The sequence below is a fragment of the Tupaia chinensis genome, unplaced genomic scaffold (genome assembly GCF_000334495.1).
Source record: "Tupaia chinensis unplaced genomic scaffold, TupChi_1.0 Scaffold000028_1, whole genome shotgun sequence".
NCBI lineage: Eukaryota > Metazoa > Chordata > Mammalia > Scandentia > Tupaiidae > Tupaia > Tupaia belangeri.
In genome coordinates, this window is record NW_006159458.1 from 141,811 (window position 1) to 162,096 (window position 20,286).

Genomic DNA, 20,286 nt, shown 5'->3' on the forward strand with positions numbered 1-20,286 from the left:
TTTGGGCAAAGTTTCTAGCCCAGCCGTGTCTGTTACCCTCATATGTAACGTGGGAATAACAGTAATGTCTGCCTTGCGGGGTTATTGTGAGGGTGAAGGGAGCTAAGCCAGAGTCTAAATTATCTTGAATTTGGCCTGGCCCACAATAACTGCTTAAGTACTGCTGCTATTGGTTTTGGCTCCTGTGTTAGAATTTAAAGATGTGCAGTATTTTGCTCTTTCTAGAATTTACTCCCATTGGTACAAGGGGAGGGTATTTTTTTCCTGTTTTTAAGTGACATTGTAATTTGCTGAAGTAGTAAAGAATGAGAGAAACAAAAGTATAATTGATATAAGGGAAATTTTTAGAATGATTTTATTTAACTATTTATTTTGTTGATGGAAAAATAACCAACTGTAAAATTAATAATTAATGTGGTTTATTTCCAAGCCAAATATGAGTGACCTAGGCCCGGAGAAGAGGCATACATGCCTTTCTGGGGTGGGTGATCATGTACAGAGAGGTTCCTTTTATTTGTTTTTGAACTTGACAGACAACATTAAGTGAAAAGATTTTCCATTGGTCTGGCCTAAAAAGGCGGGACATGTAGAAGGGGGTGGGGGGGTTGTAGGTTATAGGTTGGTGATTGGAAGGGAAGATCTGTGTCTTGGGAAGAGATTAGTTAAAGAAAGGCTTAATCGACATCTCAATGAATGGGAAGTTCTGTGTCTTGGGAAGAGAGAAGCAAAAGAATATACTGTAATTGGTTGAAATATACATCTCAAAGATACTATGCCAGGAACAGGAGCTAGGAAGAGTTCTGTTAATAGAAAATAAATGGTCTGTTAAATGTTTGTGGCATGACTTCCCCAGTCCCTTTTGAAAATATTTTGGAAAAATAGGAAAAGTAGTCAGACTTCTGTCCACAATTTATTTATTTTAATTTGACCAGAGAGGGACAGAGTGATAGAGCGAGAGCAAGAGCGAGAGTGAGAGCGAGAGCGAGAGAGAGAAAGAGAAAGAGAAAGAGAAAGAGAGAAAGCAAGGGTCTGGGAATTGAGAAAGTGAGAAATCAGCCTCTGGGGGGAAAGGCCACACTGTAATCTCTTCTCTGCTTTCCTCTTGGGATTTTGGGTACATACACACATGTGCTCCTTGAAATTTTTCAAGCCACTGAGTCCAGTACTCAGACTCGAACCACACAGTCAGCTCTCTGGAAACAAACCACTTTGACCTTAACACGACTTGCTGGGTGTATTCCCAAGGATAATCCTATTTACAATAATTGTTTTCTTAAGTTATTCATTTCTTCCATGAGTAAAAGAGACAGAGAGAGAGAGAGAGATGGCACTCCCAGCAGGGTCTTGACAGTGCAGCCTACCTTTAGCTTCAGCCAGCCCTGGACTATGGGTACACACATGTCTGCAGACCCAGAGGCCTCCAGACCTGAACCTGGAACCTCCCCACGTGGGCTGGCCTAGCAGTGTCAAGTTTTACTGCTGTTCCATTGTTCTGCTCCAGCCCTTGGTTCTTAATATTTTCAGTGTTTCATTATCTTCACTTATTCCTCCGAACCTTACACAGGCTAGTAACAAGTCTAGAAATGCTCTGTTTCAAGAGAAGATGACTTGAATTGTAATTCCAACCTAAAAAAAAAAATGTGTAAATGAGTAAGAGGAGAGTGTCAGAAATCGATGTTTAGGGCCATCGCCACAGCACAGTGGTTTAGTGCACTACATTGGGAACTGGATCACACATGGCTGACTGCAATTCAAATTCTGGCCCTGGTAGCTTGAAAAAAACAAACAGGTGCTTGTGTATGCCCAATGGAGATTAGGGGATTATAGTGTGACCATGCCCCATTAGAGGATTCTTTTTATGTCTCTGTATACTTGGTGCACACACATACAGAGAGAGCGTCTTATGTAAGGAGAGCTACTGGCTTCAAGTAGCCTTAGACCACATGCTTTTAGCTAGCAATAGAGTGACTTCTGCCATGAATACACATAATTGTACTTACCCTTTCTCTGTTGCTTTTCTGAGTCTTTTGAAATAAGTTCTGAAATGAATTGTAATCCATCTAAAAGCTTACAGTTTACCAGGTATTTATTTAATATTCTTCTATTTTCTCAGAGTCTCTCATGGAACTTGCACAGCCAGAAATACAGCCACAAGAGGTAAGATACTGAAATGCGATTTGCTGATGCTGATTTTTCAGGCTTTTGTGTAGTGTTGTGTGGTTAGACACTTCCGAGCCAGACTTCCCGAGCTCAAATCCTGCTTTGCAGTTGACTGGCTTAGTGATTTTGGGCAAAGTTTCTAGCCCAGCCGTGTCTGTTACCCTCATATGTAACGTGGGAATAACAGTAATGTCTGCCTTGCGGGGTTATTGTGAGGGTGAAGGGAGCTAAGCCAGAGTCTAAATTATCTTGAATTTGGCCTGGCCCACAATAACTGCTTAAGTACTGCTGCTATTGGTTTTGGCTCCTGTGTTAGAATTTAAAGATGTGCAGTATTTTGCTCTTTCTAGAATTTACTCCCATTGGTACAAGGGGAGGGTATTTTTTTCCTGTTTTTAAGTGACATTGTAATTTGCTGAAGTAGTAAAGAATGAGAGAAACAAAAGTATAATTGATATAAGGGAAATTTTTAGAATGATTTTATTTAACTATTTATTTTGTTGATGGAAAAATAACCAACTGTAAAATTAATAATTAATGTGGTTTATTTCCAAGCCAAATATGAGTGACCTAGGCCCGGAGAAGAGGCATACATGCCTTTCTGGGGTGGGTGATCATGTACAGAGAGGTTCCTTTTATTTGTTTTTGAACTTGACAGACAACATTAAGTGAAAAGATTTTCCATTGGTCTGGCCTAAAAAGGCGGGACATGTAGAAGGGGGTGGGGGGGTTGTAGGTTATAGGTTGGTGATTGGAAGGGAAGATCTGTGTCTTGGGAAGAGATTAGTTAAAGAAAGGCTTAATCGACATCTCAATGAATGGGAAGTTCTGTGTCTTGGGAAGAGAGAAGCAAAAGAATATACTGTAATTGGTTGAAATATACATCTCAAAGATACTATGCCAGGAACAGGAGCTAGGAAGAGTTCTGTTAATAGAAAATAAATGGTCTGTTAAATGTTTGTGGCATGACTTCCCCAGTCCCTTTTGAAAATATTTTGGAAAAATAGGAAAAGTAGTCAGACTTCTGTCCACAATTTATTTATTTTAATTTGACCAGAGAGGGACAGAGTGATAGAGCGAGAGCAAGAGCGAGAGTGAGAGCGAGAGCGAGAGAGAGAAAGAGAAAGAGAAAGAGAAAGAGAGAAAGCAAGGGTCTGGGAATTGAACTGCGATCAACCATGTGGGAGTCTAGCACCCTCACCCCCACCACTCCACCTGCCGGCCCCCTATAAGGCAGATTTTTAAGAAAGGCTGATAATTCAGGAAACATAAGACAGTTAGCAGTATAACTTTGGGTTTTGTGTAGTTGAACTATTATCTACTTTGGGAGTCAGTCAACTCTAGAAAGGTCCCAAGGCTGGCAAGGGCAGAATGGCTTTGGTCAGAGAGCTTGAATCACAGAAATGTGGCACCATGATGTGCAGTTCTTGTCAGTCCTAGGTAAGTCAAACATTAATTGCTGCTTTTGAGAGACCAGTTTGTATTTCTGTTAACTGAGGGTAAAGGGATGGACAAAAATGTAAGACAGTGTTTTTGAGGGTAAGGACAGAAGTTTCATGTTAACAGCAGCTCAGACCAATGGAGACGGGGACGCTAATAGAGCTGGTATTACTCTCCGGGGCTGCAATGGAATTTGTGACTCAAGCACATGTTTCTTTGGTTTAGTTTCTTAACAGACGCTATATAGCGGAAGTAGATTATTCAAACAAGCAAGATGAAGAGCAGTCTTGGGAAGCAGATTATGCTAGAAAACCAAATCTCCCCAAATGTTGGGATGTGCTTACTGAACCAGATGGCCAGGAGAAGAAGCCTGAATCTTTCAAGTCCTGGGAGTCTCCTGTTAAGCACCAGGAAGTATCCAAACCTGCAGTTTCTTTAGAACAGAGGAAACAAGAGCTTCCAAAACTCAGGTCTACTCTGCAGGAAGAGCAGAAACAGGAGATCTCTAAACCCAAACCAACTCCTGGCCAGTGGAAGCAAGAAACTCCCAAATCAAAGGCAGGATTCATTCAAGAGGAACAGAGGAAGGAGGAGACACCAAAGCCTTGGTCAGGTCAGCTGCAGAAAGAACAGGACCCAAAGAAGCAAACTCCAAAGTCTTGGACACCAACTATGCAGAGTGAACAGAATACCACCAAGTCATGGACCACGCCCCTATGTGAAGGTCAGGATTCCAAACAGCCAGAGACTCCAAAAGCCTGGGAAAACAATGTGGAGAGTCAAAAACACTCTTTAACACCACAGTCACAGATTGCTCCAAAGTCCTGGGGCGTGGCTGCTGCAAGCCTCATACCAAACGACCAGCTCCTGCCCAGGAAGTTTAATACCGAACCCAAAGATGTGAGTAGATCTCTGTCAGTTTGCATCTGTCAATATTGGCATAAAGAGTTGTAGAATGATAACTTTTTAGTTCTTAAAAAAAAAAAAAAAACACATTAAATTAAGGTATAAAGGCTCTAACTTAATTCTTTACTAGGTAGGTGAATTTTCCCCCATAAAATTCAAAGTTCACACAGTACGACTTGGAGCCTACCTGAGTTGGAACTTCCTCATTGTAAAATATTCAGGGGAGTGCCACAGTGGGTAATTCAGACAAGAACATTATGTGAACAGTGAGTAACGCAAATGCTTGTCACAGGATGATAGGCATGTTGTACTGTATTTCACTGTGTCTTCCTCTGGCAGGCACATGGGTGGCTTTTTCTAACAGAAGTTACATTTTCTCTAGTCTCCTTTCTCTTTGATTCATTTGTTGCTATTCAGATTAGTCTGTACTCTTACAAAGAAGATACATGCAGACATTACAGTAGTTCAAGGTGCGAATTAATGTCTTTTTGTTTCAAGATAAGAATTCTCAAGAGATAGGAGCTGCAGGCAGTAAATACTTTGTAGTTAAGTTTTAGAATATGAAGTTTACTTAAAAAATAAGGCCTCGTTTTGTGAATAATAAATGACCCATTTCAGGAAGATGAGGCTTATAATGAATAATCTTTGGATATAATACCATGTGAGTATTGCGTTTTAGTAAATCATAAAGTACAACACTTACACTGTTTGTAATGGAAACTTGTTACCACTTGTGAACTCCTCCCAGTGTTCTTTAGCCTGTCTGTATGGTCTTCCTTGTACTCCCTACCATTTTAGCCAAAGGCTTTCTTTGGTCTTCCAATAGTGGCAAAAAAGTTTTTGTTTGGGGAAAACAAAGCATTGCATTTTCCGAAAAAAATAAATTATCTCTAGCTCACTTTTACCTCAGGAGGAGAGCGTTTTAGAGTTGTCTTCATTTGCTTTCCTTTTCTCGTAGTGCTAATATGAATTTTACATTTTTATTTTTTTTTCTTGTTTTAAGGATTTTCACCTTAAGGTACCAGCACTTGCTAGAGAGAAACAGAAACAGAGGGAAAGTGAGAAATCACCCCCAGAGGGGATAGCCATGCCTAAATCGTTTCTTCATTCTCCTCCTGGGATTTTGGGCATGCACGAACATGAACTTGGAAGCTGCTGGGTCCGGAATGCAAACCACAGTCAGCTATGTGGGAATCCAGATCTTTAACAGCCACGCCACCTGCTGGCCCCCGTTTTAGCTTCTTTCTGATCATATGGAAAATTGATAGGCTTATTTCATTAACCAGATATCACTCAAGAGTAATTGTAACATGACAACTATTTTAAGAAACTTTTATTTAGAAACCCAACTTAAGGCCCAGCACAGCGTAGTGGCACAAACACTGAGTGCCGCTGTGCATGGCTGTGACCCGTACAAGGCCTGCGTTTGGGTCCCAGGTCAGCCTGATCATGCTGTGCATTTGCCCATGTGCCTGGAAGGCTGGCCTGCGAGTGTCTCGGCATAGAGAAACCTTGCCAAGGTAACCTATTTTTCTCTCTCTCTCTCTCTTATGAAATAAATGAAAAAAAAACACCCAATGTAATACCTCAAAAAAGCTGTTTAAAAAAACAACTTTAGGGGCAGCAGATGGCGTGGTGGTTAAGGGCGCTGGATTCCCACATAATTGACTGTTGTTCGAGTCCCAGACCTGATGGCCTCCTTTCTTGCTTTTCATTTCTCTCTCTCTCCCTCTCTCTCTGGTCAAATGAAAAAAAAATAAGAAGAAATGAAATTAAATAAATCTTTACCAAAAATAAAAAAAAAAAACATTTTAGGGACTACCAGATGGTATAATGGTTATGTAATTGGACTCACACAGTCAACCATGATTTGAGTCGCGGACCTGACAGCCTGAAACTCATGCCAGGCACGTGTGCATGCGTGCCCAAGATCCCAAGAGGAGAATGGAGGAGAAGGAATTGTGATGTGGCCATCCCACCCCCCACCCCCGGGGGGTGATTTCTCACTTTTTGTCTCTCTGTCTCTCCAGCGAACTTATGTGCCCTATAGCAAGAATCTCTCTTAAAAAAAAAAAAATCCCCACTTTGGGGCCAGCAGATGGTGTGGTGATTAAGGGAGCTGGACTCCCACATGGCTGACCATGTTCGAATCCTGTACCTGGCGGCTTGCTTTCTCACTTTCTCTCCCTCTTTCACTCTGTCCCTCTCTGGACAAATTAAAATAAGTCAAGTTAAAATTTTTTAAAAAATTAAAAACAAAAAAAAAACCCACTTTAACATTCCAGTGGATATAGCAGTGTTGAGCCTTTATCATACCAGAAAATTGATAATGTGCTATTTGTTGAGTAGGATATAAAATCAGAGATGCTTAGTTGGAAGGTCAAAACTCATATTTAATTGGCTTTAATGGCACTGACAGCCTTATACTAAAGCTGTAGGGTTTTCAGTAACTGAGAGGACACTTCTCCATATAATACGGTACTTCTGCCTGTTTTGCTGTATCAGCAGTCTAGAACCTAAGTTCAGTCAGGAACAAAACAGAATTCAAAGCCAAAAGGCTACATGACATGAAATTAATCACTACAGCTGATACTTTCTCCTAAACTGCAATTTGTAGATTAGAACTAATTCAGCAGGTGCAGCAATTAAAGTAAGGTGGCATGAGCGCTAAGTGGCTTGTAAACATCCCTAGCCCCCTAGAGTATACTTGCTTTATCGCAATACTTTATTTTTTCAATTCGAGGAGGTGCGGGCACATATATTTGTTCCTTAATGTTTCTGAAATTAGATCACCTGTTTTGAATGATTTGTCTATCTCATGTAGTAATTTTACCCTGGGGGAAATCACTGATGTAGCTCATAGTCAGTGGTGCCTTGTATCGAGGACAAACGGTAACTGGTGTAGTGAAAGCACTTTTTTTTTTTTTTTTTTTTGAGACACTTTTGCTTTAGGGACGTATGCACTCCTTGGAAAGACAGAGACAAAGCCACAGAAAATAGGAAATCATCCCCTGGGGGTGGCCACACCCCAGTCCCTTCTCCTTTCGGGATTTTGGGCATGCAATCACATATGCCTGGTGCGAGTTCCTGGTGTGAGTTTCAGACTACCACCGGGTCTGGGATTTAGACCGTGGTTGACCACGTGGGAGCCCAGCACCTTAAGCAGTGTGTCATCTACTGGCCATGTGAAAGCACTCTTAACAAGTGACTGTGTTCGGGTCAGCCCTTTGGCCTTTGGTGTTTAGAGGAGCCAGATCTCACATGGCTGACTGCTCTAGTGGCTTGAGAAATGTGGACAGTACTTTCTCCTATTTTTCCAAAATTCTTCCCAGAGGACCTAGGGGGAGTCAGGCCCATAAACATTAACAGACCATTTTTCCCATCAACAGGATTCTTCCTACATTCTGTCCCTGGCATAGTATCTTTGAGATGTTTATTTCAACCAATTCCAGTACATATCTCTTCCCAAGACACAGAACTTCCCTTTCCTTGAGATGTAGATTAAGCATTTCTTTTATAGTAATCTCTTTCCAAGACACAGATCTTCCCTTCCAATCACCACCCTAAAAATTGTGGAACCCACTTATAACCTACAAGCTCCTGCTTCTATGTGTCCTGCCTTTTTGGGCCAGACCAATGGAAATCTCTTCACTGATTTTGTCTGTCATTCTCAAAAATGAAATAAAAGAACCCCTATACCTTATTACCCCAAGAAAGGCATGTATGCCTCCTCTCCGGGTCTAGGTCACTCATACTCTACTTGAAAATAAACCACATTAATTATTATTCATTTTTTTTGAGTTAGTTATTTTCTCTTAACAGAAACATGCCAAACGTGTTTGTATGTGCCTCAAATCCCAGCAGGATTAGGAAATGGGATTGCAGTATGACCATGTCCCCATTGGGGGTGTTTTCTCCCTCTCCCTTTCACTCTGTGTTCTCTCTCTGGTGGGTGAATGCACCATCTGGCAATTAAAAAATAAAAAATAGGGGCGAGAAGGTGTTTGATGATTAAGTAATAAGACTCCTTGGTTGACTGCAGTTTGAGCCCCAGACCTGGCAGCTTGAAAATCATACTGGTTGGGACCAGCAGTTGGCATAATGGCTGTCACTGGACTCCCATGTAGTTGACCACAGTTCGAGTCCCAGACCTGGTAGCTTAAACTCACGCTGGGCACGTATGGGGTGTCCCCAAGATCCCAAGAGAATAGAAGAGAATGGATTGTGGCTTGGCCATCCCCCCTTGGGGGTAATTTCTCACTTTCTGTCTCTGTCTTTCTGGCTAGCAAACATCCCTATAGCACAAACATCTCCAAAAAAAAGAAAGAAAAAGAATATCACACTGGTGTGTGTGTGTGTGTGTGTGTGCATGCCCAAAATCCTGAGAAGAGATTGTGGCATGGCCGTCCCCGTGAGCGGGTGATTTTTCACTTTCTCCCTCTCTCTCTCCAGTGAGTACACACACTTGCCAGGACTTGCTTGACTTAACACATTTTTCTGAGTGGGGGAAGCGGTGGATTAGAAATAAACACAATAATAAACACAAAGACACATAAGTATAGAAAAGCGAGGATGGATCGGGTGGGCCCAGCTTCTCTGATGGAGAAGTTGTGACCTTGAACTGCCCTCAGGTTTATTCTTTTTCAAGGACAGAGAATGGGAGAAGAGGAAATGGAATGCAAAGAGAGTGGGGGATGAGGAGGTGGAATGCAAAAGCCAGTTGTTTTTGGATGCAAATTGTCTGAAGATGTGAAAATGACTGGCACCATGTAATTTCTCTCATCTTTTTGGGGCAAAATCTGATAAGCACATGTGGCTTCCTTTAGCCTCATACTGCCCTGCAGTATTGGGTATCTGGTACCAACAATAGGAAGATAACCGCCAGCAACAGGCAGGTAGTGCTTTTGTATGTAAATGCTCTCAATAGCATTGCTCAGAAGCCCAGGGAAGCGCATTTCTGCATGTGTCTACAGGTCACACCATGTTTTCTCAGACTGGCTGCTCTCCACACACACCCTATGGCAAAAACCTAAAAATAAATAAATAACGAATAAAATAAAAACTGGGCCAGCGGGTGGTGGTGTGGTTAAGATGCCGTATCTCACATGACTGGCCCTGCAGTTCGAGTCTGAACCCAATGGCTTGGAAATCATGCCGGCACGTGCTCTGTGTGCAGAATCCTCAGAGAAGGGATGGTGATGTGGTCATCTCCGGCAGGGGGTAGTTTCTTACTTTCTCATGCACTCTATAGCAAAATAAATCAATTAAGACTTGTATGTTTTAGAAAGATTTGCATTAAAGTTCTGAAAAGGAAAAACTAAAGTTACTTATTTTATTTAGAACGTAAATCATGTGGAAATTGTTTATCTGAAATCTGATGCTGTTTGATTTCTAGTAGTGATTAGCTAAATTCTTTGAATTCGGCTATTGAATTCGAATTCACTCTTACACATTATGGGTTTATTTTGTAGGTGCCTAAGCCCACCCATCAGCCTATAGGTTCTTCCTCCACCCTTCCAAAGGATCCAGTATTGAGGAAAGAAAAACTGCAGGATCTCATGACCCAGATTCAAGGGACTTGTAACTTTATGCAAGTATGAGTCAACTCTTTTTTTTTTATTTTAAAAATTATTTTAGGTTTTTGCTGTGGGGTACATGTGCTTGCCAGAGAGACAGAGACAGAGGGAAAGTGAGAAATCACCCCCCTGGAGGACAGCCACACCTCAGTCCCTTCTCTAGTTTCTTCCTGGGATTTTGGGCATGCATGCACATGCACCCGATGTGGTTTTCAAGCCACCGGGTTCGGCACTTGAACTGCAGTCAGCCATGTGGGAGTCTGGAGCCTTAACCACCACGCCACCTGCTGGCCTCATGAGTTGACTTTTAAAAGTATCCTACGTTATATTCACTGGGCTACTAACTTAAGATGTGAAGTATGACAGAGAAATTACTGTTACATTAGGTTATGATGTCCAGAAAGAGTATGAATCTTGACCCTGCAGCCCCTTATCTCTGAGAGGTTAGGCAAATTACTTGACTTCTCTAAGTTGCTTTATTTGAAAAAACAAGGATATAGTTCTAACTTCCTAAGTTTGTTGTTGAATTAAACGTGGACTGGCCCCGAAACCTCATGGTTGAAAGAGCTGGATCTCACATCATTCACCATGGTTCAACTCCCATCCTGGTGACTTGAAACAGCATGGCAGGTGCCAGTGTGCACGTGCCCAGAATTCTGACAGAGGGAGAAATGAAGAAAAAGGATTGTAGCAAGACCACTTTTTTTTGGGGGGGGGGGCGGGGGGCAGGGGGGGGGCGGGGGGCAGGGGTATGTTTTGTCTCCCTTGTCTCTCTAGCAAGTACATGAGCCCTCTGAGAATTAAAAAAAAAAGTCACTTAAAAAATTATTTAAACATGGGGCCAGCAGATGATGTGATGGTTAAAATGCTGGGCTCTCCCATGGCTAGCCATGGTTTGAGTCCCAGACCTGGCGGCTTGCTTTGTCACTTTCTCTCTCTCTTTCTCTGTCTCTGGTGAGCACTGTGTGCCTATCGCAAATTGAAAAGTAATAATAATCGTAAATTAAAAAAATTTTAAATGATTTAAACAGGTAAAAATGTAAAGTGCTCAACAGTTCCTACTGCTGTAGATGCTCAGTAGTTGCCAGTCAGGTTCTCCCTGTGAGAACCTAGTGTGTGGTTGTTATCTATCAGGTGCCACTACATATGGCAACGTCTTAAGGTATTCATTGCCTTCAAGTTCATATTTCAGTTGTAGAAGGTTGCAAACCTGTATTAAATCAATCGTTAAATGCTGAATTGTAAGATACAGTATGTTTAATTAAATTGTATGATGCATTCTTTTACAGAATTTCGGAGTACTATGGTATTACTGAGGGCTAAAGTAATCGAATAAGTTACTTTTGTTTAGCAAAAAGATCTTGAGTTTTAGAGGGTGGCTCAAGTTCAAATCCCAGTCCTACCACGTATCAGCTATATAGCCTATGCTAAGTTATTTAACTACCAACCTTTTACTTATGTGTAAAATGAAGGAATTGCTACACCTGTGGATTCTCAAAGGTAAACAGAAGAACCAAAATGCTCCCTGCAAGTGCGTAGCATAGAGTGTTGGAAATTTTTCTGGTGGAACCAAGATAGGCAGATGGGAAAGGAGAATGGCTTCTCATCATGAAAATGATTAGCATTAGCTAGGAAGTAGTTGAGATTAAATAGACACCATCACTGGTCGGATATTATAAAAACAAAGGTTCAGGCTAGATTTGGGATTAATGCTTGTGATTAAGGCTCAGGAATTTCTTTGCCAAGTTAGGTCTTAGAATTATTATTATAATTTTAACACTTAACAACTTTAAGGCTTAGCAATTTCATAAGATGTTATTCTTAATTCTAGATTTCTTCTGTAAAGAATAAGTTGTTTATGTCTTAAGGTTAAAGGTAATTATTAGCTAAACACTTACAGCTATAGCTAGGTACCTACAGCTAATAAGCTATGGTGGCATCATGAATTATTTAATGCTAATAGCTTTCCCCCCTTTTTAAAAGATATTTTATTTTAATTTATTTCATACATTTAATCACTATACATCACTTAGCTTGTAAAGCAAATTTTCCAAGGTTAATTCATTTCACACCAGTCCAGTTGGTAATAATTTTTTAAAAATTTGCTGTAGGGTGTGTATGCTTGCTAGAGTCAGAAAGAGGGAAAGAAGAACCAGAAATCACCCTCTCAAGGGGAATGACCATACTGGAGTCCCTTTTTCTCCATTCTTCTCTCAAGATTTTGGACATGCACATGCATGTACCCAGAATGTTTTTCAAGCTGTTAAGTCGGGATTTGAACCATGCAGTTGACCATGTGGGATCCAGCTGCCTTAACCACCCACTGGCTGGCCCAATAGTAATAGCTTTTAAATGAATAATCTTCAATGGGCTGCCCCCTGTGGTGCAGCAGTTAAGCACCATGCAGAGGGTGCCGGGTCCCACATGGCCACTGTGGTTCGAATCCCTGCCCTGGTGGCTTGACTAGCATGCTGGGCATGTGTGTGTTTGCCCAGGAGCCTGACAGGATGGAAAAATAGAGAAAAAAAGGATCCTGGTGTGATCAAGCCCTGTGGGGACAGGGTGCTTTCTCTGTCTTTCACATGTGCATGCATGCTTGGTTATCTGGCATTTAAAAACCACAGAAAAAACAACTTTGTTCCTATTCATTGTTTAAAATCCTGTTTTTAGGAGTCTGTTCTGGATTTTGAAAACCCTTCAAGTGCAATTCCATCATCACAGCCGCCTTCAGCTGCTCCAGGTAGCCCAGTAGGTATGTAATCATTCTGAAGTCTTAGAGAAATAGCTTTAGCTCTAATGTTTGTTTTACACATGGTTTTCCTCTAGATGTGTTTACGGTCATACAATGTCTCTGTTGGTTTATTCCAACTGTATCCATCTATCAGAGTTACATGTACAGATAAATTTCCGTAAGTACATTTGTGTGCTATGTAACTGACCTGTTAATTTTTAGAAGACCATCTCCAGATAAGTGAAAAGGAATTGTTCAGTATTATTTTTGTTCTTCTTGTAGTAGATTCTGACTAGAACTTGCTGGAGTCCTTTGGACTCTAAATTTAGGGTTGAGGCTTTGAATGCATTTACCTCAGTGATTAACACCATGCCTAATGGTGGAGCCTAGTTGTGAATCTGCTCTTTGCTTCAAAGTTGAGGCTTTTTGCTTCACACTGTGTAGTTTCTCTGAGGCAAAGAATGGCTTGAATGCCACAGGCCAGCTGCTGTGAGTAGTACCCTCCTGCTGGAAGGCTGGTGCAGTAATGGCTGGGAGCTGGGCAAGGAGAGCGAATAGAAAGTAACACAGGGAGTAAATAGAGAGTGATGGACTTCAGAGGATGTGATGTGGCCAACCATTGTTCGAGTCCTGGACCAGCAGATTGAAACTCACATTGGGTGCATGTGAGGGCATGCCCAAAATCCTGAAAGGAGAATGGAGGAGAGATGACTGTGGTGTGGGCATCCCCCTGGGGGTGATTTCTCACTTTATCACTCTCTGTCTATCTCTCTGGTGAGCACACATGCCCCTTTAAAAAACAATGAAAGCATATTAATATACGTAATCAAAGAGAAGATTAAAAAGCTAAATAGATGACCTAGCTAGGACTTACTTCGAAATTTTTGAAATAGAAGTGTATCGGTTAATTACTGTTTCTGATGGCTCATGTTTTATCTTCTAGATTACTATTACCGGTTATTTATTTATTTTTTTGAGAGGTTTTTGCTATAGGGTGCGAGCGCTCACCAGACAGACAGAGACAAAGAGATAGAAAGCGAGAAATCACCCCCCAGGGGGGATGGCCACACCACAATCCCTTCTCCTTCATTCTCCTCTCGGGATCTTGGGCATGCATGCACATGCGCCCGGCATGAGTTTTAAACCACCAGGTCTGGGATGTGAACCGCGGTCGACTACATGGGAGTCCAGTGACATAGCATTATGCTAACTGCTGGTCCCTTACCAGTTATTTTAAAAAATATTATAGTTCTTATTTTTTGGAAGGCTCAAAATGTACTTTTGTTTATTTAACCTTAAAATGTCACCATGGGGGCCAGCAGGTGGCATAGTGGTTAAAGGTGCTGGACACCCACATGGCCAATTGGCAGCTTGCTTTCTCATTTTCTATCTCTCTCTTGCTCACTCTGCCCCTCTCTGGTCAAATTTAAAAATAATAATAATAATAATAAAAAATAAAGTTAAAGTAATTTTTTAAAAGTCACTGTGTATCATAGATGGAACTAGGATTTCCTGTTATTTTAGTCTTCTCTGACTCTTGTTAAAACTGGAATAGAAAGTGCATAATGGGGGGATCAGCAGGTGGTGTGGTGATTAAGGTACTGGATGCTCCCACATGGCCAACCATGGTTTGAGTCCCGGACCTGGTGGCTTCCTTTCTCACTTTCTGTGTGTGTCTCTCTCTCTGCTTCTCTGGTCAAAATGAATGAGTGAATGAATAAAATTTAAAAAAAAAGTGTGCAATGAACTTGAAACCTAGTACTTCTAGCTGATTCTTTTTATGTAAAATGTGAACTTGAGGGTTTTTTTGCAGTTGATATGCATTACTTTTTTTCCTCCCTCAATACTTTGCTGTTTATTTCACTCTGCAGCATCTACAGAGCAAAGTCTGTCCATTCAAAGCGATTTTCTCCAAGAGCCCTTACAGGTAACTTCTCCAAATTAATCTTTCATTTATTTTTCTTTGATATTCAGGGAAAAACCTCTGGCTTTGGCAAGAATGATTAGATTTACTGATTGTAGTGTAGCTGACTAAATTATCGAATGTGATCTAAGGCTATCCAGTTTTTAAGATTAAACACAGCTGGTTCTGAAAATATTCCCTGATGGTGTCAAAGATGTCTGTTGTAGTAGAGAAGGTTAGCTGGGTTAGCTGATTGTAGTCAGGAAAGAGCAGAGGGTCTTGTCTGAAAATGCTGTTTTGCTCTTTGCTACAGAAGTCACATAGTGTATCAGCACAGTAAAGGCTCTGGAGAAGGAAGCTCATTTTGTTTGATCCACGGTTAGCCAGTGTGCACCCTCAACCACTATAATAATTAACGTTATGAGGAACTGATGTCCACAGAGCACACTTAGAAATACAAAAGTATCACATCATCGAAATCTCTAAATGCCATATTGAATTTCCATCAGTAGTAAGCCCAAGGTTCAGTAATTATCTGGTTAGTACCTTTAAAGAACTTTTCTCAGCATCCTTCTGAAGATCTTATGGCAATTTTCTTGAGAGTAGCTGTTTTGACAGTTCACTAGGTTGACCAGTTGGTTCAGGGTTGTAGCCCTCCCTTGCAAAGCCTTCTAAGTAAACACTGTTTACAGTGGTTTGTATATAGTTTGATAAAGAATGGCTCAGTTTTGAAACTATGTGTAGAGCAAGTTGTGTCAGTGGGGTTTTACTGCCTCCTCCTCCTGCACTTAGGGCTGTAACCAAACCTGTCCCAGTCTATCTGTTCTAGTTCCAGTCTATCTGTCCTGCTTAAAATTGACAGGTTAAATTTCCTTGAAAAGCCTCTGGACTAGTTTTAGTAGTTCTCAGGTACAGACCTGTGGATGACTGCATCAGAATCTTCTGGTCACTTTAATAAAAATACATGTATATTTCTAAGTGTCACCTGTGACCGTTTTTTTTTTTAAGTAGTCATTATTCTTTTTTTTTTTTTAATTATTTTATTTAACTCTATTCATTTATTAATTTTAACTTGATTAGAGAGGGACAGAGTGAGAGAGAGAAAGAGAGAGGGAAAGTGAGAAAGCAAGCTGCTAGGTCCAGGACTTGAACCATGGTTGGCCATGTGGGAGTCCAGCACCCTTAACCACCATGCCTCCTGCTGGCCCTCACCTATGACCTTTTGAAGCAGGATTTCTAGTTACTCAAGCATGTGTGTGTGTGTGTGTGTGTGTGTGTGTGTGTGTGTCTAAGAGAGATTTTTGTTACTGGGCATGTGCACTTGCCAGAGCAACAGGTAGAAAGCAAGAAATCACCCCCTGGGAGTGGCCATGCAACAATCCCTTCGCCTCCATTTTCCTCTCAGGATCTTGGGCAAACATGCACCTGGCATAAGTTTCAAGTCACCAGGTCCATGTCTCAAACCGTGGTCAGCCATGTGGGAGTCCGGTGATGTAACTATTACGCCATCTGCTGGCCTCAGCATCTGTGTTTTTGTACTCTCCCTGGGTGCATCTGCATGTCTATTTTTGAAACCATTTGTCTAAAACATCGTGTTTATTCACCAGTACTTAGACTACCTCTATCTGATCTAAGTAAAGAGCAATGATTTGGAAGCAAGAACTTCTATAATGTTTACATAAATACTTACGTGAAGAATGAGTCTTTATCTGTGTTTTGCTAAGTGGAACTTCTAACTAAAATTTAAAAGTCTTTTGAAGATTAACTGTTGAGTAGCCTAACCTGTTAAATTAGCATCTATGAATCTTCTCTTAGCAATAAAGTGGTTATGCCCCAAGATAGCCAATTCTACTTATTTTGGGCAATTGTCTCATTATTTTAATAAGACCAGAAGAAAAGTCTAATTTAAAACCACTCCAGTCTCAGGGCCAGCAGGTGGTGTGGTGGTTAAGTTGCTGGAATCCCACATGGCTGACTGTGTTTCGAGTCCTGGACCTGGTGGCTTGCTTCCTCACTTTCCTCTCTCTCTCTCTGGTCAAATTAAAATAATAATAATAATAAAAATAAACAAACCAACAAACCAACACTCCAGTCCCAGGACCAGCAGATGGTGTAGCAGTTATATTGCTGGACTCTCACATGGCTGACTACAGTTCTAGGCCTGTATGTGGCAGCTTGAAACTCACACCAGATGAGTGTGTGCCTTCCCAAGAACCTGGGAGGAGAATAGAAGGCAAGGGATTGTGGGGTGATTTCTCACTTTTCCTCTCACTGTCTTTGTGTCTTTCTCACCCTCCAGTGAGTACACGTAGCCTAAGGCAAAAACCTCTTAAAAATAAAAACAAAGCAACTCCAGTTTTAGAATAGTTGTAATATATTAATCTAAATTGTGCCTTATTTAGGTATGGAAAATGTACCAAAGGATTTCATGTTTTTGTAAGTTTTTTTTTTTTTTTCCTTTTTTAAGTCCCTTTCATGTGACAGAAAAGGAGACAGACAGGTACTCTTGACAGTGTCTCGTCACACCATGTTGCTCTCACCAACTTCTCAGCCCGTCAGGATGGCTGGCACGTGTGGGTGTGCCCTGCATGTTCAGGGTGACCGAGGACCCAAACTCGGGTCTCCCACGTGGCTCCAGTATTGTACCCTGGCTCCCTACTGCCTGTGCTGCTGCAGCTGCAAGATCTTTTTAAAACTTGATCCTCCCTTTCTTTAGAAAAAGCAGCATATCATTGTGGCTTTCCTTCAGAAGGTTACTGAAACAGTGATCATCGGTTATGACTTACTAGTTTTCAGCTTTTAGCAAAGTTTGTTACTTGGGTTTCTGTGAACCATGTTTAGATAAGAGGGGCAGATTCGACACTTTAGCTCCTGTTATTTATGGGTGTCGGTTATGTTCCAATACCTGTTGTGCCGTGGAATTCCTTCCTGGCCACTGTCTTTATCGTGTTCAGTTGTCCCAGCGTTAGGGCCTACTGTGCTTTAGCTCCATTTTTATCTTATGCATACTGTCAGCTTAATTTTTTATTAGAACTTTGGTGCTGTTTTGATTAACAGAGCATTTGTGCCCCCTCTGTTTTTCTACCTGTCCTCACTAAGATGCTGGAAGCACTGAGTGTGAAAGCAGAGCTGGGCCTCCGGCATTGAATGTGCTCTGAACTCATCAATCTTCTAATGGACTGCCAGGGAGAGTCAGATTCAAAATCTGGCCTTGTTTCTACAACAAAGACTCTTGATATGTACAGATGGAACTAGCTGTGTGATTTTGGTGACCAGGCCTAAGAGGGCAGCCCTAGCAAACTGTGGGTTCGAATTTTGGCTTGCCACTCTTTAAAAATTTTTTTTTTAATGAACACAACCCCATTCCCAGATGAATTTTTTAATTACTTATTTTTATTTTACTTACTTTTTTAAGAATTATTTTAGTTAACTTTATTTATTTTAATTTGACCAGAGAGGGACAGAGAGAGAGTGGGGGACAGGGGAGTGAGTGAGAAAGCAAGCTGCCAGGTCCAGGACTCGAACCACGGTCAGCCATATGGGAGTCCGGTGCTCTTAACCATCACACCACCTGCCAGCCCCTATTTTTGTCTTTTAAACGTTTTTGTCATACGGTGTATGCATTTGCTGGAGAAAGACAGAGAGAGAGAGACAATGAGAAGGAAAGTGAGAAATCACCCTTCCAGGGGCAGGGCCATGCCATAGTCTCATTTCTTCCATTCTCCTCCTAGGATTATGGGCAAGAATGCATATGCACCAGGCATGAGTTTTAAGCCACCAGGTCCTAGACTTGAACCCTGGTTGGCCATGTGGGAGTCCAGCACTTTAACCACTATGCCACCTGCTGGCCCCATTGCCACTTAATTTTAATGTGATCTCGGGCAAGTTAGTTAACCTTCCTTTGCCTCTGCCTGTCACTACAATGGGGATTGTTGTACCTACCTTACAGGATTATCTTTACGATTAAATATATTAGTATGTGTAAAGTGTTTGCAATAGTTCCTGGCACTCAGTAAACTAGTGTGTGCTCAAAAGAGAGTCACCTATCAGGAAGCCCACGGTGCAAGAAATATAAAGTGAACAAAACGTGCCTTTCACAGTATTTTGTATCTTCCTGTGTCTAGGCTGCTTCTTCTCCAGTTACTTGTAGCTCAAATGCTTGCATGGTAACTACTGATCAGGCTTCTTCAGGATCTGAAACAGAGTTTATGACCTCAGAGACTCCTGAGGTAATAAAAGACCAATTGTCTTCATTTCTTTTCTGTCTTAAAGAATAGCAGGACCAGCTTGTTTCATGAAGTACTAGCATGATGGGTTGAACGCTGTGACATTTGTATTTTACTAATGTATTGCTTTCTGTAGATGTTGTGGTCCTGGAACTTACACAGGTAACTATTGTAGTATTGCTATGTAAGTAGACTGAATAGTGTACTGCCTTATCTGATGGAACGAGCATGCCCATTTTTAACAGAAAAAAGAAAAAGTTTTAGGTAGGCTTATTCAAGTTTCTCACTACATTGACAATGAAGGCTTACTTAAGAGAACAGTCTTATTTGTATGAATGAAGACTCAGTAACTATAACTATTAATGTTAGCAATAGATTGAAATAAGTCTCTCTTTGCCTAATTTTGTGAAAATCCATTTTGATAGTATTATACTTTCAGTTCTAATTTATTATTTTGCTAAGTTCGAGAAAATCTTTGATACAGGCTTAGTAGGATAGAAAGCACTTGGGGAGGTCATTTAGCAAGTACTAGATTTTATTTGGGGGAGTAACTGTTACCTGAGCATATGTACTCATTATAGAGCATAGGAAAATAATAGGTAACCATTAGACTTTATGCTTCTGACTTGGGGTAAACTGAAATTTATTTGGTTCCTAATTTTAAGAAGAGGATGAAGTGCTTTGCACCAAGTGACTCTTAGCTGTCTCTTTCATAATCTGATTGGGATTGGTTTTTAGTATCTTTTTAAACCTTTAGAGTTATAATCTGTTATGTCAAGAATTTGTATATACTGCCTGTTTTATGATGGGGTTATGTCCTGATAAATCCATTTTGAGTTGAAAAGAAGTCCAAAATACATTTATGGGCTAGCAGGGGGCATGGAGGTTAAGGTCCTGGATCCCACATGGTGTGCTGTGCAGTTTGAGTCCTGGACCTGGTGGCTTGAAAAGCACACCAGGCGCATGTATGTGCATGCCCACAATCCCAAGAGCAAAATGGAGGAGAAGGGATGGTGGCATGGCCATCCACTCTTAGGGGGTGATTTCTCATTTCCCTTTTCTCTCTCTCTCTCATGAGCACATGCACCATATAGCAAAAAAAAAAAAAAAAACAAAACTAAACTAAACTAAACTAGAATAAGATGTATTTAGTACACCTAATCTACTGAACATTATAACTTAACCTGCTTTAAATGTGCTCAGAACATTAGCTTGTAGTTGGTAAAATAATCTAATACAAAGAATACAAAGCCTATTTTTTTGTAACGCATTGAATGTCTTATGAAATTTGTTCAGTAAGTTTTTGGATTTTTTTTTTTTTTTGAGAGATTTTTGCCTCTGTAC

The 20,286-nt window shown here is 41.0% G+C and overlaps 1 protein-coding gene across 10 annotated transcripts in view; it reads left to right on the forward strand.

The window, feature by feature from the left end:
- CAPRIN2 (caprin family member 2) overlaps positions 1-20,286 on the forward strand; it is a 67,750-nt gene that overhangs the window by 33,221 nt on the left and 14,243 nt on the right. For 6 of the 10 annotated variants that reach the window (XM_006140244.3, XM_006140241.3, XM_006140245.3 and 3 more), the window contains 5 exons: positions 3,826-4,500; positions 9,978-10,100; positions 12,753-12,834; positions 14,685-14,740; positions 18,841-18,945. In XM_006140244.3, the coding sequence (XP_006140306.1) occupies positions 3,826-4,500; positions 9,978-10,100; positions 12,753-12,834; positions 14,685-14,740; positions 18,841-18,945 (1,041 nt within the window). Of the gene's footprint in view, positions 1-2,113; positions 2,158-3,825; positions 4,501-9,977; positions 10,101-12,752; positions 12,835-14,684; positions 14,741-18,840; positions 18,946-20,286 lie in introns of all 10 variants that reach the window. The other 4 variants (XM_006140243.3, XM_006140242.3, XM_014587145.2 and 1 more) reach the window with 2 other exon arrangements.